This window comes from Dama dama, chromosome 20 (genome assembly GCF_033118175.1).
Source record: "Dama dama isolate Ldn47 chromosome 20, ASM3311817v1, whole genome shotgun sequence".
Lineage (NCBI taxonomy): Eukaryota > Metazoa > Chordata > Mammalia > Artiodactyla > Cervidae > Dama > Dama dama.
In genome coordinates, this window is record NC_083700.1 from 20,857,089 (window position 1) to 20,883,082 (window position 25,994).

Here is a 25,994-nt window from a genome sequence, read left to right on the forward strand (position 1 = left end):
TCAAACAGGAAAAAAGTATTTAATACTTTAACAAAATGCAAAATAAAAGTAACCAAGTTACAAAACGTAAATTCCTTTGGTTAAATAATCACACCACTATTTTACCTGCCAATGGCTACAAACATCATCCCTTCAAAGTGAAGTCAGCCTGTTTCCCTCATATGAAGACATCATGCCAAAACCATCACATACCCCACTGTTCAGCGCAACTGTTGACAACCCACAGGAGACAGAGCTGTTGGGGAGGAAAAGGGGGAACAGGTTGGTCTGAAGAGAAAAGGGGGACTCTACACATGCAGAACAAGTCAGGGGTGGGGCTCTGTGCTGGGTCACTATGGAATCATACCCCTGTACATGCTACATGAGGCTGAGGACCTTGGTACAATTACATAGAAACAGACAATCCAGTGACCCTGAGCATTCCCAGGGAAACAGAAACAAAAACAAAAAAACAGAGAAGCAGAGGTGAGAAAGGATGGTGGCAACGGGACAGAAACCAGGGAATATCAGTTTTGCAGACAGGGAAATGAGACTCGAAGGAGTGAGTGTCTGAGCAAAAGACACAGTTTATGGCACTCGGTATGAAACTCTAGTTTCCTTCTAGTAGTTTCCTTCTACTCTGTGCAAGAGGAGAATGAGATGGATAAGAAATCAGTAGAGCCGGGGCTCTTATGGTATTTTTGCCATCTTTTGGGAAGAGTGCCCAGGAGGTCTTAAGGCCTTCCCAGGTGTCTCCTGAACCAGAGATCTTCTGCATCCCTGCTCTGGCTCAGAGGGATCCCGAGAAATTGAGAGTTAGGCCACATGATCAGGACAGAAGACAAGGGCCTCCAATCTGCCCCTGAACAATCCTGAAACAGTCATAATAAGCTGAGAATAGAAATTTAGCCATCTTGGATCAGACACCATCACCTAATTGGGGGGCAGAGAGAGGAGTCATGGAGGTGGAAATGAGCTAAAGGCTGAAAACTAGAATAAGCTTAAGGTAGGTATTGTGTTCAATAAATACTTGAATTAATAAGAGAATAAATGAATACTGGAGACAATGCATGTTTGGGTCCATGAGAAATCCTGGTTCTGTTAAAGAGCCTGACTGAGGGCACTCTTGGGTACACATTATTTCTGTGCCACTCTGCTGCACCTGTATGTTACTACATTATGTAATACATACAAATGTATGTTATTACATTATGACCGTGGCAAATGAAATAGATGATAGTCAGTGCAGATTTCAACAGTTAAATTAAATAATAAAATTTGTTTGATTGGTTGAGATTGTGGGGAAAAAGGTAGAAAGCCAGCTCAGCTTTCTTTCTCTTCTTTCTCCTCCTAGGTTAATGACAACAGTACACTAGATTCTGGAACAATGAAGAAGACAGAACTGCTGAAACATCTCAAAACATGCATTCAGGATGGTTCAAGCAACCTCTCTCACTTTCCCCTTCCCTCCCAACAGTCATTTCTTGGACAGGGAGGCAGTGGTAGATTCTGACAGCGAGATCTGACTACATTTCTCGAAGATGACCTCGGCTGAGAATTTCGGCAGCCCCTGATCCAGGGGGCACTCGTCCACCAGGCTGTTCATGGGCGTGGGGGGCAGTGGAGGCTCCTCCTCATCCTGACTCAGTCCAGAAAGCAGGGAGTTGCCTGCCCTGTCCAATTCTTTGTCCACCTGCTCCCTTGACACACCCTCTGTCTCAGGCTGTCCTAAAGGGATGTCCGTGGAGTCAAAATACGCTGACAGGGCTTCCTGGAGCAGAGGCAGAACTTTCTTTCGAGAGATCTGGGTGTTGCCTTGAAGATAGGCTTGGAGGTTAGGGTGGCTGCTTGGGACAGGGGTCAGCTTCAGGGACGGAGAGTGGGAACGTTCCAGGACTCCACAGATCTAAAGAGGAGACAAGATGGGGAGATGGTATATAAGGTGGTGAAGCAAAAGGCTGAGACTTCTAAGAGACTTCTCTAGCAGAGGAGGAAAAAAAAAGTTTGGTTTTTTTAAAATTTAAATGAGATTATCCAAAGTTGTTTTATTGCTTGCACATCAGCTAATACTGATTACTAATACACAGTATTTTAGAAACAGAAGAAATATTTGAGATCATATATTTAATTTTGTTAACAAGTAAACCAAAGTCCAGAGAGATTTGATGTCTTGAACACAGATGATGGTAGAGTCTGAACCAGAACCTGGGACTCCCAGCTCCTAGAATTTTGTTGTTTCCAAGGGTACTGCTCTGTTTAAAAACTTAAACTCTATCCTTAGCTGAGATGGGCCAAACATCTGCACTGAAGTCAGGGGAACGATAGAGGCAGAAAGAATGAATAGATCAAATGGGGCTGGGAGGTATGCCAGGCACTGTGCCATGTCTGGCCATTTTCAAATGCTACTTTTCTCACTTAATCCTCACAACTACCTTACTGGTTGTTATTACTATTACCCTCATTTTTAGGCAGGGAAACTGAAGCTTAGATAGATTAGGTAACTTGCCAAAGGTCAACTCTGAATGAAGCAAAGCTGATAGTTGAACTCAGGTCTGTCACTAGAGCAGTGTTCTAAATTATTACATACCATTCTTACCAAAGGAGAAAGACAGGAAATGGTAGGGCAGACCTTGAAAAGAGGACTACCATTTCCCAGCACAGAGGCAGCCAGGGTGATGGTCAAGTCACCAGAGGGACTGTGGCAGGGAGAAGAGGGGAGAGATTTAGGAAGGTGGGGTCAAAGCACCCTTTCCTTCATGACATGATTACTAAGAGTACCTTATGCCCAGCAATGAACTTTACATATGATACTATGTTTCATGATCATATCACACTAGGTAGTAATATGCCATTTATGGACTCAGAAGTCAACTGACTTCCCTTTGGTCAAAGGGCCAGTAAGTGGCAAATCTGGGACAGAAAAGCCTACTTATCTACCTTTAAAAGGGTAGTTCTTTCCACAATGCCAAACTTACTTTCCATTGAGTGAAATTACGTTTACGTTTGCTTCCTGGAGGAGAAGATAAAGACAGAGAGAGGTGGGGAAAGGCAGACATAACTTTTATGAACAAAAAGATTATCTGGCTGTATTCAGACTAGTCTAGCAATCCTCATTGCTAAGAAATCCAAAGACTCTGGACTGCCTTAAGTCCACTTTTAAATTCTTCCCCGAGTTTATGAGTAACCAACAGAGGAAAAGAAAAGTGGAGAAGTGAGAAAGGTGGCCAAATGGAAGATCAGAGTTAAAAACCAAACCTGCTCCTCAACTACTCTGCACAGTTAGCACAGAGTAACTAATCCTTGCCCAGTTAAAGAGTAAAAAAGGTTTCTCTTCTGTTTTCAGTTTTCAAAGCAATATGGTAAAAAGAAAGAAATTGATTTCCAGGAGTTAGGAATTAGTGATTAAATCAAGTTTTAACTCCAGATTTATAACAGGTTCTTTTAGCCCAATTTCAAGTCCTACTAAGTAGGAATTGTGTCTCTAATTTTCTTTAGAATCTCCGTTTCTCACCAATAGCATGATTAAGGATAGTCATACATAGAGAAAATGGAAAAAAGGAAGGAGGGGAGATTCTGGAAATAGATCAAGGACCTCTGTATAAATACAAGAACCAAGGAGAGGTCTTTATAGAACAGAACAGTGCACACAGGCCGAACTCCATAGGACCCCTAGGACAGAGACTCACCGTCATTCGAAGCGCTGCGTGGGGACAGAAAACAGCCAACTGCCGCACTGGCTCATTGTAAGTGTTGAAAAAGATAGTCATGGCAACCAGGGCATCATAGCTGTGAGCCTGGCAGAAGGCATGGAGATCTGCAAGGAGGCCAGACCTCTGCAGAAAAGCCTAAAACAGAAGAAATGGACAGGGGTGAGGGCTACAGCTGGACCCTCATTATCATCCCCAACAAAAGATGCTTATGAAAGGTTTCTTTGCATGATAACCTGGGACTTGTACTCCATAAAAAAGGTATCTAGTATTTACTCTGTGCTATTTATGTGCTGGAAGGCAACATATAGAATGAGGAGAATACAGGTTTGGGTTCAGACAGAATTGGTTTAGAAATCAGCTCTATTGCTTCTCAGTTATACGATCAAGGATCTCTGATCATAAGTTTCCTCATGTAAAATGAGGATAAATCATTTACCAAACAGGATTGTTTTAAGAACTAAAAAATGATAATGTAACTAATATGTTGGGCATGTCCAAGGCTATGTTGCTCTTGCAATCAAACAAGCAAGGTCTTTGCCTTGTGGGTATTTTTATTCTAAATAAAAATAGGATACAAATGGTGCATACAAATAAGTACAGACAACATGACAACTGCATCCTTGGCTCTTCATTCTTTGTCTGTCTATATTCTTCTCCAAAATCTCATGTGGTATTTCCTCCAATGAATAACACCACCAGCTGCTCCAGATTAGGGCTTTTCTTTATTCTTGGTATTTCTAATGAGTCAATTTATACTGTGATTATGGTACTTGGAAAGCCTTTTGTATTCTTTTTTTTTTTTCCTCTAGTTTTTCTTTTTATCATAAAAAAATCTTTTTTAAAGAAAGTTTTTGGCTGTGCCGTGTGCCATGTGGGACCTTAGTCCCCAGACCAGGCTCTGAATCCCTGCTCCCTGCAGCAAAAGCGCAGAGTCCTAACCCCTGGACTGCCAGGGAATTCCAAGCCTTTTGTGCTCTTATGTTTGGTTCCCAAACTAGGTAGTAAGAGAAGAGGCCAAACTATTCTTTTTTTGTTTATTTAGTGTTTTTTATATGTTATTTAGGAGAAAGCTGTGCAGTCTATGAAAGTATGTGTTTAGATCAGGCTGTTGACTGATTTAAACCAATATGATATGGAACTAGGTATTAAAATACCATTATCAGAGTAATATTCATTCACCCATTTGACAAATTCACTGAGCATCCACTAGGTGTCAGGCACTGTCAAAGTGCTGGAGATATACCAGAAACAAAAAAAACAGGGTCCCTGCTTTGGGGGAGTTGATAAACTAGCAGAGGAATATAGACAAAAAACAAGGAAACCATGAAACATGATTATTTCAGTGTGCTGAGTGCTATGAAAAAAACAAATAGGAACTTCTTGGCAGTCTAGCAGTTAAGATTCTGTGCTTTCCACTGCAGGGGACCCAGGCTTGATCCCTGGTCAGGGAACTAGATCTTGCAAGCTGCATGGCTAAAAATAAAAAGTAATTCTTAGAGATTTTTGAGCACAAAGGGTATTACTTAGTTAGGGTAATCAGCAAAAACCTTTTAAAGGAGGAGACACCTGAGCTAAGTCCTGAACAAAGAGAAGGAGCCAGCTCTGCAAAAGGAGTGCAAAGGCTCTGGGTTGAGAGTGAGTTTAATGGTTCTGAAAAACAGAAAGCAAACTGGGGTGGGTGCAGTACTGTGGGTGCAGGAATGGGGCTGGAATGAGCAGGTGTCAGAGAAAAGGATGAAGGCCTGATCAAAGATGGCCCTTTAAACCACAGTAAGGCCTTTAGCTTTTATTAGAAGTGTGATGAAAAGGCAGTAAAGGCAGGAGGGCCAATAGGATCTGACACATCTTTGTCCATGCCTCGCGGCTTGCAGCATCTCAGTTCCCTAACCAAGGATTGACCCCAGGCCAGAGCAGCCAAACCACCGAATCCTAACCACTAGACCACCAGGGAATGCCCCTGGATCTGATTTATTGTCTTAAAGAGATCACTCTAGCTGCTGTGGGGAGAAAGATTTGCAGGGGCCGAAAGTGGAGACAGGGAAACCAGCATGGGGGTCACTACAGGTCACTGGGGGTCTCACAGTGCAGTGAGAGATGATGGACTGTGGAGTTACAGTAGAGATGGAAAAAAGTAGGTACAGGATATATTTTGGACGCGAGCCAGGAATAAGGGACAAGGTTACAAACAAAACTGAAGGTTTTCTCTCTCCACCCACACCTACATCTTGCTCTTACCTCCACATCCATATATATTGCACTAATGGCCACCTTAGTGCCTTGTCTGGAGATGGTCTTCTGGTCCTTTCTCAGCATCTGCTCTGTGGTCAGTCCTAGAAATTGGATGTGAGACTAAGGGTCAAACAAGAGAACCAAGAGAACCCAAGGTCCTAGGATCAGGAAGGTGAAGACACCAAGACAGGTCAAGGAAGAGGAAAAACAGTCGCCCTTTGAGGCAAAGAACAGGGCTCATAACTCAGGATGTAATTCTAGAATGGAAATTTACTTTAAATAAAAAATTATTTTCAATTAGTGGGTTACAACAGTTACCTTTAGAGCAAGGGACTTCGGGGAGCAGGGAAAATGGAAGAAGAGAGGCTTTTACTCCTGATTTTCCCCTTTCTGGGTTGTTTCACTTTTCTAAAAGTACATGTGACCTTTCTTTCTCTTTTTTAAATATCCACAAACAGTGAAAGAAAGCTGCTCAGTCATGTCTGACTCTTGGACTATAGCCCGCCAGGCTCCTCTGTCTATGGAATTCTCCAGGCAAGAATAATGAAGCGGGTTGCCATGCCCTCCTCCCGACCCAGGGATCAAACCGGCTCTCCTGCACTGCAGGTGGATTCTTTACTGTCTGAGCCACCAAGGAAGCCCTGGTGGTCCATTTCTTTCTCTTTTTAAAAATGTCAACAAGAGAGGGCTGGGTAAAAAAGTCATGGAATTTTTTCTCCCTTTATTTTGTCCTTTCTATTATTGTTTTTGTTCAGTCGCTAAGTCGTGTCTGACTCTTTGCAACCCCATAGACTGTAGCACGCCAGGCTTCCCTGTCCTTCACTATCTCCTGGAGTTTGCTCAAATTCATGTCCATTGAGTCAGTGATGCTATCTAACCATCTCATCCTCTGTCTGCCCCCTTCTCCTCCTGCCTTTATTTTTTTCCCAGCATCAGGGTCTTTTCCAGTGAACTGACTCTTTGCATCAGGTGTCCAAAGTATTGGCACTTCAGCATCAGTACTTCCAATGAACATTTAGGGTTGATTTCCTTTAGGATTGACTGGTTTGATCTCCTTGCAGTCCAAGGGACTCTCAAGAGTCTTCTCCAGTACCACAATTCAAAAGCATCAATGTCCTTTGTATATTCACCCTAAATGTTTCTTCTGCTTCCCTAACCAGTGATCTAGATCACCCTCTCATAATTCAGTACGGTTGACCCTCTGTATGCAGGCTTCACATTCACAGATAAGGAGGCCAACTGTATTCATATATTTTGCTATTTTATATAAGGGACTTGAGTTCATCCAAGCATTCTGGCATCTGTGAGGGATCCTGGAACCACTTACCTGCAGATCCGAGGGACAACTACATTCCTTCAGCATACTTATGTCTATTATTTTCTTTCTTTTTTAAAAAAATATATTCATTTTTTTTTTGGCTGTGCTGGGTGTTAGTTGCAGCATGTGGGATCTAGTTCCCTGACCAGGGATTGAACCTGGTCTCCCTGTATTGGGAGTGCAGAGTCTTAACTGCTGGATCACCAGGGAAGTCCCTAAATGTCTATATTTTCTAATTATACTGAAAACCTCTGAGACTCTTAATATATTCCTTCATATCCACACAATATCCAGGACAGAACAATCCAGTAAATGAATGATTAGTCTACGATTAGACTCACATACTAGCCAGCTTCTTTCTGGTGTAAAGTTTAAATCACTCAGCATGCTCTGACAGTATTTTGCTGGTTTTCAAGCATATAATGAACAAGGCTTTTGTCCACTAGTTTAACCCTTCATACCTGATACGTCAAACTTGGCCTTCTGCAGAGAATCAAAGATGTCATTTCTGCTGGGCAGATCTGGGAAGAGGGCCTCTAGTTTCTCTACATAGTGGTTGTCCTTGAGGGTTGCCTTTCCAATTTTAAGGTCCATGTTCACACAGTCCAGGATGATTGTTCCTGCAGAGAAGGAGCATGGCAGAACTCAAATCCTGTGGCCCTCCATTCCTGGCAACTAGAGCACACATTACCCTCAAACCCAATGGACACAATACACATACAGGAGACTGTATGGCAACTCACAGAAAACAAAACAAACTGGGACAATGCCCTGAGTGAGACATCCCAAATCCAAACCGAAATGTAGGCACAGAAATGGGGAAAAGGTAGAGAGGAAGTGTGAGTATCTCAGTTCCTGGAGATTTTGAAACCTAGTCAGAGAGAGATGACCTCTCTTCTGTAGGCCAAATTCCAGTTGGAAGAGAGAGTTGAATCCAATTCTCTCTCTTTTTTTTTTTTTTTAAACAAATGGAGAAAATAAGAACAAAAAAGGTTAAGAGATTTGTTCAAGGTCATATAACTACTTCCTGAGCAGAAATGGTATTAGAATTCATTTCCTGCTTCTTTGGCTAGTCCTCCTTTCATTATACAATGCTACTAATAGGCAGCTTCTAGGTCTGTTGTTTGATGCTTCCTTTCCGCTCTCTCCAAAATATTCCCCAGGCCTTCAAAGGACAAAGTACTCGAAAGCCTTTATAATGCCTAATTGCTCCTTGAAGGAACCTCCTCCGTTATGGACTAAGTGGCTTTGAGAGGGTATGGTAGACTTCTTTACTTTCCCTTCTCTGGAATGGGATACAGGGTCAGGTCCCAACCCCCAAGCCACCCTCACCATGAAGAAGGGCTGCAGTTTGCCTGTCCAAGATCTCTGGTGCCCCCTGCAGGATCCTCTCGGCCACCAGGGTAGCGCAGGACCCCACCAGCTCAGCTGAGACATGGCAGGGAGGGCAGTGTTTCTGATCGATGGGCCGATGGTCTAGCACCTCTGCCACTGCCTCCTCTAGGGCTGCGTCACTTCTGTGTGGGAAAGGGGGGTGTGGGGGAAAGAGAAAGAGAGGTAGGTAGGGGCACTCCAGCTGTACCTCCTCATGAAGAAAAGACAGACATCTTAGGCGAACACTTAGATCCTTGATCACTTCCACCTCTGCCCCCCTCCTCTCAATTCTCTTCTTAAATACTATAACTGAGGCCGTCTTTAAATACTGCATAAGTGAATTTGACAAAGTATCAGCTACCCATATCTCATCCACATATTTGATGTGCCTTTCCAGTCGACACCTGGACACCCAACATCTAAATCGCTCCTGTTTCCTCAATTCACTTAATATCCAAATTTCATGCAGCTCACAGGATCCTATGGCTTCTGGCTCAATTCCCATCCATTCCCTTCTCTCCAACCCTCTGCTACTGCCTTATTCTAGGCCCTCAATATCTCTCATCTGAACTATTCCAATAGTTCCCTAACCAAACCCTTGCTTTCAGGATCCTCCTCAACTGTCCTCCACAAGGTTACCTACAAGATCATTTGAAAAATGCAAATTTGGTTCTGCTAAGACCTGGAATAAAGAGAATTGACAATAGCTCCCCGCTGCTCTAAAATAAAGTCTAATCTGGAAGGGCCTACAAGGTCTCCATGATCAGGCCCCTGCCTACCTCTCTAATCATCTTTTTTATGTCCTGCTTCTCCCTCACAGTTTATGTTCCAGTCATGCAAAACAAACCCTAGTTCTCCCAAGTCACCATACTATTTCATGCCTGCCTGCATTTTGCTTATCTTAATGTTTATTACTCTGCCTGGATACTTTTCCTAATTACCTCACATCCTCATACACCAAGCAAATACTGAGTCTTTCAAGACTGAGATCAAGGATCCATTCTGTTAGAAAAACTTTCTTGACATCCTCCACTCCCCACTTGTATATTTAACCACTCCATCTTCCATGCACCTGTTGTCCCCTGAATGACAGTTACCACTTACCTCTAACACCCATTACAATGACCTGTTTGTCTAGTTCCCTCCTCTGACTGACAACTGCTTGAGAACAGAGACTCCACTTCACCTTCATCCTCTAAACAGAAGTTTATTAATGAGTGAGTGGATAGATGGACTGGTGCCCAAAGGCTGTCCTCTATCAGTAACCCTGCTATAACCAGTGTGCTCAAGGAAAAAAATATACATATTAGTATTAGCAGGAGCCAGACACTTGGAAAGATCAGTATTCGTATTGCTTTGTTGGCCAGTTTTTTTCCAATCCTAAATTAGGGATGGAATTATTATAGGTGTGTACATTTGTTAACTAGCACTAATGAGATACTGCTTTATGAAGGAAATGATTTTGCTAATTTTTTAAAAATACAGTTGTAACCATTATTCAAAGGTTTTTATTACAATAAATCTGCCATGAAATCTTAAAACAATGATACCAAAGGTAGATCTAAATTATTTCTGAGTTATCCTTTAGTTTGAACTCTTCATGTTTCTATTTCTTTTTATTGTGTAATTAGAGAAATGACAATATTTTTTACTGCCTTTCTATATCTGGTATCACCCATCAATTATGATTAGCCCATGAGATCCCTGAGAGCAAACATTCTTCTTCTCTTTGAAAATCTTACTCATCACAGCCCATGGCACACGATAAGTATCAGCTTTATTTCTTCCACTTACCTGGGTAAGACATGATGGTCAACAAGGATGAGGGTGAGCTGGCCAGCCTGGTGCAGTGCATGGAGGTCAATCTCATCCCGGAAAATCAAGAGGGACTCTGGAATGTGAATCTTCTGAAGGAAGAAGACATTGTCACCTCGTAGAGGTAGCTCTGAACGTTTTATATTTAAAACTGGCACAAAGACTTCCTCGGCCTCAGTTGTCTGGATAGGAAAGTGAAAACAAGGTCTGGCTGTTATGTGATAGGACAGGAAAAGTCACAAGACCACTGGAACCAAGGGAGACATGATCTTGGGGAAGTTACTGCCTTCCTCAAAGCTGCAGTTTTCCAGTCTGATCAAAATAAAAGGATGACCTTTGCCCTCTTTCCTTCTTAGCAATAACCTGAAGGTCAACAAGACAACTCATGGAAAAGGTCTAGTTCCAGATGCTGCAGAGAAGAGACTATCAGTCCTCCAGAGCCGACATGGGCATGAGGAATATACACAGACCACTGACACTCACTGTTGTTCAGTTGCTAAGCTGGGTCTGACTCTTTGCGACCCCACGGACTGTATAGCACACCAGGCTTCCCTGTCTCCACTATCTCCCAGAGTTTGCTCAAATTCAAATTCATGTTCACTGAGTCAGTGATAACTCAGTAACTGACTGTGAATATTGCTTTATGGTTTACAAATTCTTCAAAATACATCTGCTCATTTGACCCTCACAGCAACACTGCAAAGTATTATCATTTCAGATTGTATAGTTACTGATATGAGACTCAGCAAAGTTAAGGGATCTGAGTTACCTAAGGCTAAATGCTATCAAACAGCAGAGCTGGGTTGTGAATCCAAATCTTTTCATTCTAAGGGACTCTGTTCTTAGGTACTCACCTTTGCCAGGTAAAAAGCCAGGGCAAGGGCTGACACCATGGAGTCCAAGTCACAAGCTTCATTTCCCAGCACAACATGTATGGGTCGGGACTCCTAGAGAGGTGGGAGAATGGGATTAACAAAAGCATCCTCTAATCATTTCCATTTATCTAATACACATGTAGGGCTGCACACACATCCTCTCACTGACCTTCATGGAGGAGGTAGGTCAGATATTCTTACGGGTCCTCATTTCATGGATAAGGATATTAGCTAAAAGGGCATACGTGTTTTGGCCAAGCTTTAAGCATTCCACATGTATCTACTTAGTGGAAACGTACTCCCTCCTGTCTACCACACTGTCTCCTTGAATGTTAACTTTCAGAAGAGCAGTAAATAATTCTCTGATTCTTATGCTCCTTGGGATACTCAAGGAGTAGTCAAAGGTACAGCATCTGGGGTAGCCGACCTACTCAAACCATATCAACCCTGGTTTGTACTTTTTTCCTGTTTTCAAATAGGGAAAAGAACCCTTGTACTTCTAAATGAGAACAGGTGAATAGACTGAAAATAAAAGTAAAAATAAGATCAAGTCCCTTAGCCAGATATCTAGTCCATGAAATTCCCCCTACTCAGAGGAGTGTCAATGATAGCCAGATTAACCAACACTCTCACACCCAAGAAACTGATACTTTCTCCAACAGGTTCAGATTAAAACAAAAACAATTGCTGCTGCTGGAACTTTTATTTTTAAGCTTTGAAAATCCAGCTGCTGATAAGAACTCTGAAGAGGGAGGCACATCTGTTGCTATTATTAACCTTGTTACTTTGCATCTCCCTATCAGACTTGAAATAAAATACACTAAAACCTACAGGTGCCCAAAATAGCAAAGATGCATTTGGCCAGGTGGAATGAGACCATACAGTCCATGGCTCGGCTTAGGCACAAGGATTCTCTCTTACCAGTTTACTTTTGAATTTCTATCTCAGCCTACTTCTGAGAGAGAGGAAGGAACATGAGAGATTCCTTAAGAGATACACTAGCTTCTTAATTTCAGCACTACTGGCCTTTTGAACTGCACAATTCTTGGCTGCAGGGGCTGTCCTCCTGTGCATTGTCAGATGTTTGGCAGCACCCCCAAACTCCACCTCCAGTCATGACAATCAAAATGTCTCCAGATTTGCCAAATATTCCGCGCAGGACAAAATCACCCCCAGTTGAGAACTGCTGGGTTACAGAAAAGTGAAAATCTACTCTGGCTTCTTCAGTCAGGGAAGATTTGCTAGACAGAAGAGTTTAGAGAAGTGGGGAAGCATTTAGAAGAGTAAAACATAACAAGTAATGCTTTATCAAGTAATACAACTTTTGGAAGAAAGAGAATCTAGGGGGACCGAGAATCAGCTTCCCTGTATTGACTGTTATCCACTCTCCTCACTTGCGCAGAAACCCAAAGCCAGAAAGGGACAATTTTAAAAGACTTCTGGTGGTAAAAGCTGTCCTGTCTAGTAACTAGGTAAGTTTTTATTTTGAAACCACCCTCTTCTCCATCTTCTACTCCCAGCCCTAGTTGTTGTTCTTGTTTAGTTGCTAAGTCATGTCCAACTCTTGTGACTCCATGGACTGTAGCCCACCAGGCTCCTCTGGGATTTCCCAAGCAAGAATCCTGGAGTGAGCTGCCCTACAGAGAAGGACAAAAGGCAGAGGTTATCTGTCAAGGTTTTGCACAAACAGCTTCTGGGAAAAAGGGCTTCCCCGGTGGACTCAGTGGCAAAGAATCTGCCTGCAATGCAGGAGAGGCAGGAGACGTGGGTTCCAATTCCTGGATTGGGAAGATCCCACAGAGGAGGAAACGGCAACCTACTCCAGTATTCTTGCCTGGGAAAATCCCATGGACAGAGGAGCCTGGCAGGCTATAGTCCATGGGGTCCCAGAGACAGACACGACCGTGCAACTGAACACACACACACCCCAAAGGTCACATTTTTAAATCTTTTACCTCTGGGGAAAGTCTGCCCTTAGGTTCTCCCTTGTGCCCATTTCTCTAAGCCTATTTCAAGGGTGTGGCAGCCAAGACCCATTCACACCGAACAGCATAGGAGAGGGAAGATTCTTTTCAATATTAAACTCTTTGCCAACACAATATGAGAATTCTGTACCCAAGACCCGGGGCCCATAATAACTCCTCTGACTTGCAATTCGTCCTCCTGATACCAGAGAAGGCCCCTCTGTTTCCTGGATACCACGAACTGACCAGATGGCTGTGGACCAGTGACAGCAAAGCACTTGAGATAAGTGGCCACAGAGATAACTCGCTCACAGAAGCAGAAAGGGAGGGCACTACGTTCTCTAGAGAGGGAACTACACATAAGAGAGGCCATAGGGTCCCGACTCTGGAAAATAAAGGTAAGAGGAACAGCAGGAAGGCAGAGCAGGAGAGGTCTATTGCTGCGCTTGAAGAGGCCCTCAGAGAACCCTTCCAAAATTCACACTGGTGCTGCTTCCCTCCAAGTGGCAGCTGAACTAGGCTCATTCAGATCCCCAGCACCAAGAGAAGGCTAAGCCGAAAGCAGGGACCAAATACAACGTCATGGCTCTGAGGGGAGGAGAAATGACCGCCAGAGGAAGGTGAATAACTAAGCCCTTGTGCTCAGCCAAGCTCAGACAGCAACCAAAAAGAATTCACCCAAAAGGAATACTCTGGGACCGTCAGCAAATCTTGGAGCAGGAGCAACCAGGGGAGGTGGAGGCATTCCTTCCCCCAGTCAGCACCCACCACTCCCCTAGCCTGACTGGTCCATTCACCGCCCACAAAACATGATGTGCACATTCCCAACTCTGTCCTTCGCACTGTTTGTTCTTCTCTGAGAGCAGCCGAACTGTCACTGGAAAAGACCACAGGCTGGGGTTGAATCCCAGCTCTGCTTCTTCTTGTAGGACTTTGGCCTCTCTAAGCTTCTTTTTCCTCATAGAAAAATGGGGATACTACTGTAACCAATTTCACGAAGTTATTACGAAGGTTAAATGAGATAGCACATAAGAGCCAACTCTGTCATAGTTCAGAGGAGTTTTCTTCCATCTTCTTTCTCCAGCCCTTGCTGTCCTTACCCAAGCTCCCTCTCTCTGCAAATCTTCCCTGTACCCAGGCCACACCAATCTCTTCTACTTCCAGCTTCCTGTACTTGGGGTACAGAACTTAACTACCACCTTAAGGAGCTCGATATCTTTTCATGGGCGTGTATCACAAATCCTTAACATAGCTTACAAATTAGGTGACTATATACTTTGCTGTTCAGACCAGGACTCTTTTGAGAATGAAAAGGGCTTGAATTAATGATTATATTTCAATAAGCTATCCTGGGCAGGGCAGGTATATGAATGCCTAACTTACAAGGTACCATTCTCCTCTTCATTTAGGAAAAACATGTGTAACTCTTAACCCCCGCCCCATCCCCCACTAGCTGAAAGCATAAACCAAACAGCCTCAGTTTTCTGACCATCAGAGGAAGAGTTCAGGACAAATATAGCTATACTTAGAGCGTGAGGAAACCTGAGCTGCCAATGGAAGAAATGCAATCTGAGAGCCAGGAGTAGATATAAACTTTTTTTTTTCCTTCCTTTAAAAAACCCACTAGTTGAAATGACTGTATTCTGATGTTCTTTGTGACCTCAACAGTGTGAGAGGGGATGGTTTTAGGGCTAACATAGAAAACCACTTCCCTTCTGAGGCTGAATACGGTCTGATGCTTACTCTATGAACTAGTTAATGAAGAAGGAAAAAAGGAGACAAGGAGTCAGAGATAGAGAAGCATTTCCGGCAAGGAAGATGGGACTAACTGAGTGATGCAAGGACTGTAAATTTCTAAGGAGAATAAGTCACTTCTGATTTCTGCCTCATGACTGAGAAGTGCAGACAACACACATTATCCAAAGCTTCTGGATGAACACCTAACTAGAATGTGGCCCCACCCTGAAGCAAAGACCCCCCCCCCCCCAACTAAAAGTGACAGATGACTTACCATGACTAGGACATTTAGTTAAATAAGATTTCTTTTAAACAGAACAATCTACTATCATTGTGGTAGCAGACTGTAGAAAATTTCACTGGTATCAAATGCTGAAAATATGGTATCAAAGGAAAGTTGGTTGAGTTATCAGCTGTTTCTGTCTTATATAAAAGTCCAAGCATTCACGATTTCCTAAAAGTTATACTGTATTTTAACAGCAACACTCAAACTTAATAGTGTCTCTGAGGACTTCCCTGGTGGTTCAGAGGCTACGACTCCACGCTCCCAATGCAGGGGGCCCAGGTTCCATTCCTGGTCAGGAAACTAGATTCCACAATCTGCAACTAAAGATTTAGCATGCCACAATGAAGAAAGAAGATCCCGCATGCCACAACTAAGACCCGCCACAGCCAAACAAACAAATAAATAAAAATTAAAAAAACAAAAGGAATGGACAGAGGAACGGATAAAAAAGATGTGGTACATATATACAATGGGATATCAATCAGCCATTAAAAAGAATGAAATAATGCCATTTGCAGCAATATTGACGGACCTAGAGAGTGTCATACTGAGTGAAGTCAGTCAGCAGAGAAGGAAAACTATCGTATGACATCCCTTATTTGTGGAATCTAAAAAATAATGATACAAATGAACTTACAAAATGGAAAGAGATTCACAGACTTAGAGAACAAACATGGTTGTCAGGGAGAATGGATAATTAGGAAGTTTGGGATGGTCATGTACACAACACTGTATTTAAAATGGATAACCAACAAGAACCTACTGTATAGTACGTGGAACTCTGCTCAATGATATGTGGCAACCTGGATTGGCAAGGAGTTTGGGAAAGAATGGATACCTATGTATGTATGGTTGAATCCCTTTGTTTGTTCACCTGAAACCATCATAACATTGTTAATCTGCTATACCCCAATACAAAATAAAAAGCTAAAAGAAATAGTTTGTCTAAAGCATGTCTTTCTTTAGATAAGAAACAACAGTGTGGCCTCTGGGAAATTGGATATGGAGAAGAAAAAGATCTTTCTCATTTTCTTTTTTTTTTTTCATATTCAGGTAATACTTTATTATTCTGGCTTTGAAATAATTATGACAATACTCAGCAAAGTCCTAGGCAGTTCAAGTTACAAGACTGTCTCCCCAAAGTTACTGAATAAATCACTTGCATGGAGCATCCAGGTTTTTTCCAATATAAAATAAAAGCCTATGTAACTGTTAGGCTTTGATAAATGCTTTAAAGTGAAAGTGAAGTTGCTCAGTCATGTCGGACTCTTTGCGACCCCGTGGACTGTAGCCTACCAGGCTCCTCTGTCCATGGGATTCTCCAGGCAAGAATACTGTAGTGGGTTGCCATTCCCTTCTCCATCTTTCTCATTTTCTAATTGTATATCTTTTTTGTATTAACTTTTTTTCACTATGTACATTCTCTACTTCCATAATTAAAAACAATCTGAATCATTGGGTGTCCACCTGTATGTCCTACTACCAGGTCACCCACTAACATTGCTAGTCTAACTTTCTAATTTAGGTCATGTGATAGGAGCTCTAAGATATGATCTCTCCTTCACAAGTTTGGAAAGAGGAAGATCTTTAAGATATGATCTCTCCTTCACAAGTTTGGAAAGAGGAAGATCTAGATCTTGTTCCCTGGGGGAATGAATTCAGGCAGAGAAAGGTCAGGATATCAGTAATACTGAAAAAATGCAGTGTTTTTCAGCTTCATATTCCTGAGGAAGACATACTCTTAACCTGGGACACCTCTGGAGAGTAGACACTGTAGAACAGATGAATGCAATGAAATGCCATCTGGCAAGGTTTCAGGTTCAAAGACTCTTTATCAAATGGTGAAAAAGACTGGTTATTTGGGTCATTAGGGAAAAATCCAACTTCTTGGCCCTTGGAATGGTGCCAAAAAGCCTCTATATTAGTCTTTAATGAGTTCTCTGTGGTGGAAATCAGAGGTAACCAAAATGAATTGGTCCCAGATTGTGTTATACATTAAAATGACCTTCCCAAATTTGTATTTCACAAGGAAAAATTTGGTGTAATTGGTTTTACACTAATTGAACTTCACTCCTATTCTTCTTTTGTTTTCAGCCATGCCACACGACACATGGGATCTTATTTCCCCCACTAGGGATCAAAACTGCACCCCCTGCATTGGAAGGGTGGCCTTAACCACTGGACTGCCAGGGAAGTCCAGCACTTCACTCCCATTCTTCAGGTGAGGACATTCCTTTATGACAGCAGCTGATTCTGCAGGAGGAATTAGGTGACTTTTAGGATTTGTTATAGACCAGAATCTTATTTCCCAGGGGAGTTTGTCGAGTTTAAGATACTTTAAAAGGAAGCAGAGTTAACCATCTGTCAAGGTTTCTCCAACGGTAGTATAACTTGAAGTAGGGGCCAAGTGACCTCCTGGAGCCTCTCTCCGGCCCGCTGTTTGCTGCTAACTGGGAATAGCGACCTAACGTTGCACGACCAGTCAGCAAGGCTGGGAGATTCCAACTGGCTCAGAGAGCACCAAAAATAAGCCACAAAGCATTCAGGAGTCATGCATATAGTTTTGATTCCAAACATACTTTGTGCTTATCCCCATACAGGTCGCGGATTTTTATGTAATTTGTGTGTGTTAAAGACAAGGAAGTAAACTGGAGGCAAAGGAATGCAAGGCTGTGGATCAACAGACATGCCTGATGTACTGTGTGCGTTTACCTTAAAAACAGATTTAAAGTGTAACACCATGACCACCTTTAATTTAGAAGGAGTTAGGCCCGTCAGACAAAAACCGCCGTTCAGAGGCAACAAAGCCGTGGGCACAGGTTCCCTCGTACCCCCGGGGTTCACCTGGAAGCCAAGGCGCCAGGAAGGCCTCGAGAACGGAGAACTGAAAGAGGGGCGGGGAAAAGGGAACAAATACACCTCGCGGCCGGCACAGCCCGGGTCCCACTGACGGAACTAACCCAGCGACAGCGAGCAGCGGCTCAGAGGCAGGACCCGGCCCCACGATTCCGCCTCCCCGCTCTCGAGCAGACCCCAAAGGCTGGAGCCCCTAAGTGAGCATGCATTCCCACTCTCAAAGGCTAGGTTCTCCTTCCTCCCTCCTCAGGTTTCCAAGCCCCCACCCCACAATTCCGCGTTCCCTCCACACAAACCCTCGATACTCCCCACATCCCACATCTTCGTCCTTCCTGGACCCCAAGATCCATTCCTTACGATCACAGACAGGGGTCCCTTACCTGCAGAGCAGCTCGACAACCCTGCAGGTAGTTCTCCATGGTGAAGCCCAACGTGTGCCACCGCCCCTCGCCGCGGAGAGGTTAACCGGCGAATGCGCCCCGCCCCGGACTCACGGGCTTGAGGCGAGTCGGGAGGCGGGACTCGAACCCGCCACACGGCGATTCACCCCGGGAGGAAGTGCGTAACCGGGCGCCCCGGGAGTCCGACGTTGCCCCGCCCCCAGCGGCGTAGGCCAAGTTCTGTGCCCAGAGACTCACGGGAGGCGCGAAGTGGGGAGTGGTGCGGGGGCATCCTGGGAAATGTAGTCCCGCAGCTCCGCTATGGCCCCCAAGAATTGCGGGAAGGAGAATTATCCGAGTTCACAAGTGTGTATGTGTCATATAATCTATCTTTGTGGCTTCTGAACTTTCCCTCTTGAGTCAGGCTAAGTATAGCGTCTTTCCATAAATTATCTCGACCACCTGGTTGACATCTAAAATTCCACTGGGCAAAAACAACTCTTCGTCTTTCTTGAATTCTCTTCCTTACCAAACTGACACATTATGTGGTCTTCCTTGTTATAAAAAAATTTTTTTAATAATCTCTGACCTCTCTTCTTTACTTAATACCTATAGTCTCTTGCCAACTCCTGCTGCTTCTTTTACAACTCTGTAGCCATTTGGCAAAATGTCTTATTCTTCCCCGGTCTGTTGTAACCTGGGATCTATACGCCCTGCCTCCCCAGTTGTTCCAACTACCCTTTCAGCCTGCAGAGTTGCTTGAAGTTTCATCCTGCCGTAGCCCTGTGAGGAGAGCTTGGAAGGCCTTTCAGAATGTAGAGTTGGGTTCCAACCTCCTTTAACTGCCACCTTCCAGCCCCAGAGGAGTGCAGAGTACTGCATGTAAATGTACTCTCATCATCAAAGGTTCCCTCAGTTATGAATCCGTCCCTTTTTTTTTTTTTTTCCTGCAGCCAGCTTCACACCAGTTTTTCCTCCTCATCAAGCTAGGAATTGAGGGGAAGTGATGGATGAGAAACTGAGGCCTGTGGGGGTAACAAGGACCAGAGCACAGTGGTATGGAATCCCCTGCTTGCTCAGCTAGTTTTCTGCTTGCTGCCCTCGCTGCTTCTTCCGCACCTTTTGCATTACCAGGGTGCAGCCCCGACGGTTTCATTTCTTAACTAAAAAAAAGAAAAAATGACTTCGAAAGGATCAGGATTTTTTTCACTTTAAATGAATAAATATGAAAATATCAGGCTCTTTGGCCCTGTTTTTGGGAGGAAGGGCAGAGGACTGCCGCACCCAGGGAGATCCAACAAGCTTCGGTCCAGCCCTGCTCCTCCCAGCTCAGCCAGGGCCCTTGCTCTTCCCTATTCTCACCAGAGAGGCACAAGTGCTCCATCCCTTCCAGCGGCAGGCGGAGAGAAGAGAAAGGGTCTGTTGTTTTTCTCTCCTTGTTTCTCTCCCTCACTGCTGATCACCAAGCTGCTGACCAGGTCAGAAAGCCCGAATGGAAATCCGCCAGTGCCGGGCAGGCTCCTCCTCCTTCGGGAAGCTTGTCCTTGACTGATTTTTCTTTGTCCCGATGGGGGAAAAAAGAGAGAGAGAGAAAGAACAAAAAAGAAAAACCACAAACTTCCTTTGAAAACCAGCGCTTGTAGACGGGGCCTGGAGCGCGCGCCCTAGACTCGGCGACTCAGATCCTGAAGACGCTCTGAGCGATCTGGGCGCACCTGGGCTGCACCCCTGCCTGGCTGCACCCTTCTCCAGGGCCCCCCAGTCGTGGGCGTGAGCCCGGAAGTAGCCACGAGCCAGCCGGGACCGCCGCTCGTAAACCTGGGTAAACCTGTGTAGACTCTGGCGTTGACAGCTGGGAGGCGGCCGGGACTGGCGGCGCCCCTCTCAGAGCCCACCTCCCTCACCGCAGTCCCGGAGTTGAACCCTCCTTCTAAGTCCTGGAACAGCCCCCACTTCTTTAAGGTAAAAACTGTCTTAACCATTTCCTTCAGCTGTTTCCCTTTCCCTCTCTAGCTTTGGGGAGGTGACCCTGCCTATCCTCCCACCCTGGGTCTCTGTAAGTCTGGATTTCTAGAGGCGCTCAGGCAGGAGTAAGTAAAAGAGATGCTACCTTTCCGCCTTTTAATTACACCTTCCCCGTCTCCCTTGCTAACAAGTAGACAGGGCACTGTGGCGGACTTATTCTGAGGGGAAAATCTAAACCATTAGTTGCATGAAGATTTGGGTCAGAGTGAGAGGGAGACTGGAATGGAACCCTACGCACTTGAAGGGAGAGTAAAGTTCCTGGGGAGCAGAGGTGGGAGGGGGAAGTGTCTTCTTGAAGCTACAGACCTGATTCCTGAGATTCTTCCAGCTTCTGGCTATTTATTGCTACTGGCTAGGGAGGGGCAGGGGCTGTTTTACCTCCCCTGTCTGCCACCAGAGGATGATTCCAGAAAGTGTAGGATTTAGTTAAGAGGGAAGGAATGAATTCCTTGTTTAAGTACCTGTGAGTCTCAGAATGCATTCTGCTCTCAAGTACTCCATGCCCACTCCACCAGGTGTGGACCCTGTAGCCTGGAACTCTTCCAATTACACTTCCTTCCCCTCTTCTGAAGGATTAGCCCACTTAGCTTTCAACCCAGTTTCTCTGAGACCCAGCTTCCTCTGGTAGTCCAGTTCTGGGTTCTTTTGGTTCACCGGACTGCCCAACCCCCACTTAATTATAGACCATTTGTGGCATTTGGATAGAAAAGATAAGAAGTAAGCCCTGTTTTTCTCCAAGCTTTTAAAAAATTGTCCCAGGCTCTGCTTTCTGCTTCTGAGGCTCATCCTAAATGACATTTGGGAAGGAAGGAAAAAAGGAGAGAGATTTAAAAAAAAAAAAAAGTGTAAGGCCTGCGGGCAAATTTTGCTACTCCGATTCTAAATTAATTACATGGAAATGAGATGCAGCTAGCATAGATTATATTTGAATCAGAAGGGTGATCAATTTGGGTGACTAGTCTTATTTCCATGACTTTTACTCAACTTCACTTCCAAGGCTTTACCTTAGCTCTAAATTCCTGATTTACCTGATTGCGAAAGGAAGCATAGTCTCAGGTTAGGAGGAAGCAAGAGAAAAGGTTTCTAACAAGTTTATTTCTCTGCCTTTCTCACCCTGACCAAGGTGGAGAGGGGAGCAAGGAGGTTGAAGGGAGATATTTTCCAGGAGGCAGGGTTTGTGGCTTTTTATCATCTACTATCCATAGTGTTAATTAAATGTCTATGCTTAGTGCTGGTAGAGAGCAGGTTAAACAGGTCCTGAGTTGACATTTAAAATGACCTAGATGGGAATAGATTGAAAGAACATTTGCACAGATAGATGAATGCAGAGGGAGTAACTTTTTTTTAATGTAAATCAATAATCAGTGTTTTCATATTCCATGTAGCGAGCAAGGGAGTACGGGGTTTGAGCAGTTTTCAGAGCATAGAGGAACTGAGGAGAAGTTGCTATCCCAACTCCAGCTGGCAAGAGAAGCTTACTGGAAGAATGGGGCTGGGGGTGGGGTGGGACAAGTTGTACCTCTAATCTGAAATTACTTATCAGAACCCATCTCTGTTTCAAGTCACCGTGCCTGCATTTCCCCTCCCCAGCCTACAGGAAGCTCCTCCCAGGACCTTTTTGTTGTGGTTTGCAATTGTGTAAAGCTGGAATTCTAAAGGTGGAGTCCTTCAAGGAGAAAGACTTCTTTCTCACCAGTGTTTCCCCTTTAGGGGTGTGATACTGACTCTTTTTCTTCACTCCAAGCACTGTTTAGCTATTTGGCCTTGGGATGAAGCAGAGAAAACAAGGCCCTAAAGATAGATATAAGCCATGTGTGCTCGGGATGTTCCCTGAAGAGTCAAGGGCAGGGGTGGGGGATGGGGCAGAGGATTCACCCTCATTCCAGCTATGGTGGGTTTTACTGACATGATGCTTATTTCAAGGTTAGCCACAGAGCACTGTATTAAGATCACTGTCAGTATTGTGTGAACATTTCTTTCTCCATCTCTGTTCCTTCTTTCTCCTTTTGCTCTCCCTTACTGTCATGTCTTCATTCCTTGTCGTTTCTGTTTCAGGAAAGCTGACGCCACCCAATGTCGTCAATCCCAGCAGAGTTATCCCTTCCAAACCTTCGAGTCCTGTACCCTCTTTGGTCCCATCTGGTCACAGCAAGTTCGAGGTGACAGCTCGACCTGGGGCCCTTCTATTTAACCTAAAACTGTACTGCCCGTAGCCTGGAGTGGCTGAACAGACGCTCACCAAGCCTTCTGCTCTACATTCCTTTTCCAAGATTTTTCTGGGTCTATTTACTTTTCAGCCCAATGATTTCCTTCTTATTGGATCCATCTCCCGTTGGCATATCAAGCTTAGAGTAAGGCCAGTCTCTGTGGACAGTAAAGCCCTTCGGCACCCCTCAGTCGACCCTTCCTGGCCATGGAACACCATCAACCTGAGCACCCAGCCCCTGGTGAGGCCAGGACTGCAGAAGCAGTCAGCCCTGAAAACCACAAGGTCTTGTCAGAGCCCAAAGAGCACCCTCAGGACAAGGATGCCAAAGAGGCGGACGGGGCAGCTGGAGAACAGGAGCCAGTCGAGCAAGCTTCACTGCCAGCCCAAGGCCAGGATAACTTCGAGTCCCCTCCACCAGATGCTAGCTCAAGCCAACCAGGGCCAGCCCAGGAGACTCAACCTGAGATAGAGACAGTGGGGGCCTGCTCCAGGCTCCAGGAGCTTCCCCAGTCCCCCAGGGCCCGACAGCCTGAGCTAGACTTCTACTGTGTCAAGTGGATCCCCTGGAAAGGAGAACAAACACCTGTCATTACCCAGAGCACCAACGGCCCTTGCCCTCTCATCGCCATCATGAACATCCTTTTTCTTCAGTGGAAGGTAAGAGGGAATTTGGATGGGGTCTTAGAAAATCTTGATCATTCTGCTTTTCTCAAACCTGTCAAACTTTCCAGGTTTTTCTTCCTTTTTCTCCAGGTTGAACAAATGAGATAAGATATTTGCAAAAACAAGACAATTAAAAAAAAAGAAAACAAGACAATTATCTGTCCTATTCCTGCATCTTCTACTGTCTAGCAAATGGGAATGCCTTGCAATTTTTCACATTCATTCCCTTGCTCCAGTTGAAGCCATTTTCCCCCACCACACCTGACTACTGGATAACCCCTGCCCTCCTGTCTTTCTCTGGGTTCCTCCTTCACTTGATCTTAGCCAAAAGGCCGAGAAGCGATTTGGGTTCCTCCTTCAGTGCTCCATGAAGGAAAGCACACACCTGGCTAACTTTTTTTTAAAAATTTATTCATTTTTGGCTGTGCTGTGTTTGTTGCTACACACAGGCTTTCTCTAGCTGTGGCTGAGTTGGGGCTACTCCTTGTTGTGGTGCGTGGGCTTAGTTGCCACATGACATGTGGAATATTCCCAGACTAGGGAGCGAACTTTGTCCCCTGCATTGGCAAGCAGATTCTTTACCAATGACTGGCCAACTCTTTGATCTCTCCTTGCCTCCAGGTAAAGCTGCCACCTCAGAAGGAAGTTATCACGTCAGACGAGCTCATGGCCCATCTTGGTGAGTGACTGGGCCTTCAAGAGAAATTACCCAAAAGGTTCCAGTGCTATCTACTGAGCCAGAAATCCAGAGTATTGAGGGGCTCCTCATTTGGGGATCTTATGTGGCAGGGAGGGTAAAGGTCTGTAGGGCTTCGCTGCAAGGCTGGGGAATGAAAAGCAAAAGTCAAGGGGTCAGGAGTCCTGGGTCGTCATCCTCATTCTTCCCTTAGCTTTCACATGTGACCTTGAGTGGGTCCTTCACCTTTTGTGGCTTCTTTCTTCCTCTGAGAAAGGAAGGCCCTTTGCAACTCTGAAAATCTGTGGTTCTGTGATATTACCTCTGTTTTCTTGAAGAAGAGGAAGCAGCTTTTGGGACAGTGGTGGGGTAAGCTGATAAGGAATCCTGTCTTGTAGGAGACTGCCTTCTGTCCATCAAACCTCAGGAAAAGTCAGAGGGACTTCAGCTTAATTTTCAGCAGGTGAGGTGAAAGATCTGTGAACTGGGGGGTTGCAGGTTCATAAGGGGACACCAGGCTATTAAGAGAGGCTTTTCTGATACTTCTCAAGAGGGTTCTTTGAACCATCATTTCTTTCTGCAGGAGGGAGAGAGTGTATCTCTGTCTTAGAAAATATGTTTATTTACATAAGATAAAGAAGGATTGAGAAAAGGGATGACTTTCCATTGTAAGAGAAACCTGGGGGAAAAAAACAAGATTAATTTTTTTTTTTTTCCCCTGGAGGTAGGAGTGGAACAAGAAGAGGGAAGGCTAGAATATCCATCATTTTCTTTTTCCACCAGTTTTATTGATATATCATCAACATATAATACTGTGTAAGGTTTATTTTTTCATTTCATTTTTTTAATTGAAGTATAGTTGATTTACAGTACTGTGTTAGTTTCAGGTATATAGTGTGGTGATTCAGTATTTTTGCAGATTAAATTCTGTAATAAGTTATTATAAGATACTGGCTATCTTATAATTAGATTGGCTGGGTATATGGGACTTCCCTGGTGGTTCAGTGATTAAGACTCTGTGCTTCCAATGCAGAGGGCATGGGTTTGATCCCTGATTGGGGAACTAAGATCCCACGTGCCTCACAGCCAATAAACAAGTAAATAAATAAAATTAAAAAAAAAAAAGATACTGGGTATAATTTCATTTGCTATACAGGATATCCTTGTTGCTTATCTATAACACTAAGTTTATGCACAATGTGCTGCTTTGACCTATCCATCATTTTCTTTTCCGCCCCAGAATGTGGACGATGCAATGACAGTGCTGCCTAAGCTGGCCACAGGTCTGGATGTCAATGTGCGGTTCACAGGAGTCTCTGATTTTGAGTATACACCTGAGTGCAGTGTCTTTGACCTACTCGGCATACCTCTGTACCATGGCTGGCTTGTTGATCCACAGGTGAGGGTGGGAGGGCCCAAGTGAGCCTCAGCCAGCTCAAGCTGAGAGAGAAGCAAAATTCTGTGGGGTTGGGGTTAGGGAGGTAGGGAGTAGATTGGCTAGGGAGGGGGTTGGGGTCTCAAGGTTGGATTCAGTGTGGAATTCCTTTAGTTTTTAACTTTTGGGGGTAACATTCAAACACAAGCAAGCAATATGAGAATGGGTCGGTTCTTTAGACATCAAAAGTTTCAGGAAGCTTTTGTCATAGGGTTGCAATCCTTGTGGGCTTGGTTCATTTCCTTCCTATAAAAAGCTCTCCATTTTGGGGGGTACCACCCCACCCCGCTGCCCATGCAGAGTCCTGAGGCTGTGAGTGCAGTCGGGAAGCTGAGTTACAACCAGCTGGTAGAGAAGATCATCACCTGCAAGCACTCCAGTGACACCAACCTGGTGACAGAAGGTGACATTCCTCCCTTCTCCTCAGCAATCTCATGTGGAGGGAATGATGGCTACTGAGGCT

General features: G+C 44.4%; 2 protein-coding genes across 6 annotated transcripts in view; one reads left to right on the plus strand and one right to left on the minus strand.

Annotated features, from left to right (window-relative positions):
* Window positions 1–20,025, minus strand: PRUNE1 (prune exopolyphosphatase 1). Of its 3 annotated transcripts, none has more exons than XM_061120876.1 (9): window positions 19,886–19,997; window positions 18,524–19,686; window positions 11,280–11,372; window positions 10,405–10,517; window positions 8,569–8,753; window positions 7,698–7,856; window positions 5,925–6,019; window positions 3,666–3,824; window positions 1–1,885 (listed from the first exon to the last, which is right to left on the minus strand). In XM_061120876.1, exons 2-9 carry the CDS (start codon window positions 18,560–18,562, stop codon window positions 1,457–1,459), a joined length of 1,272 nt encoding a protein of 423 aa, XP_060976859.1. In that variant the 5' UTR covers window positions 18,563–19,686; window positions 19,886–19,997; the 3' UTR covers window positions 1–1,456. The 3 variants fall into 3 exon arrangements, with proteins under 3 accessions (XP_060976859.1, XP_060976858.1, XP_060976860.1); XM_061120875.1 differs by having other exon boundaries at window positions 10,405–10,607; window positions 19,886–19,994; XM_061120877.1 differs by lacking the exon at window positions 18,524–19,686 and having other exon boundaries at window positions 10,405–10,607; window positions 19,886–20,025.
* Window positions 19,879–25,994, plus strand: part of MINDY1 (MINDY lysine 48 deubiquitinase 1) — a 9,419-nt gene continuing 3,303 nt past the window's right edge. For 2 of the 3 annotated variants that reach the window (XM_061120873.1, XM_061120874.1), the window contains exons 1-6: window positions 19,879–20,485; window positions 22,604–23,414; window positions 24,042–24,099; window positions 24,495–24,559; window positions 25,337–25,495; window positions 25,832–25,934. In XM_061120873.1, the coding sequence (XP_060976856.1) occupies window positions 22,962–23,414; window positions 24,042–24,099; window positions 24,495–24,559; window positions 25,337–25,495; window positions 25,832–25,934 (838 nt within the window). In that variant the 5' untranslated portion in view covers window positions 19,879–20,485; window positions 22,604–22,961. The remainder of the gene's footprint in view (window positions 20,486–22,603; window positions 23,415–24,041; window positions 24,100–24,494; window positions 24,560–25,336; window positions 25,496–25,831; window positions 25,935–25,994) is intronic. The other variant, XM_061120872.1, reaches the window with a different exon arrangement.

What these genes read in the sequence shown, in the direction of transcription:
- PRUNE1 (XM_061120875.1), bottom strand. Translation starts at nt 18,562, where the DNA reads ATGGAGAACTACCTGCAGGGTTGTCGAGCTGCTCTGCAG. An exon ending in TGGCTTTTTACCTGGCAAAG is followed by an intron (nt 10,608 to 11,279) that starts GTGAGTACCTAA and finishes TTTCCTATCCAG; the next exon opens with ACAACTGAGGCCGAGGAAGT. An exon ending in ACGCAGCGCTTCGAATGACG is followed by an intron (nt 1,886 to 3,665) that starts GTGAGTCTCTGT and finishes TCTCCTCTTTAG; the next exon opens with ATCTGTGGAGTCCTGGAACG.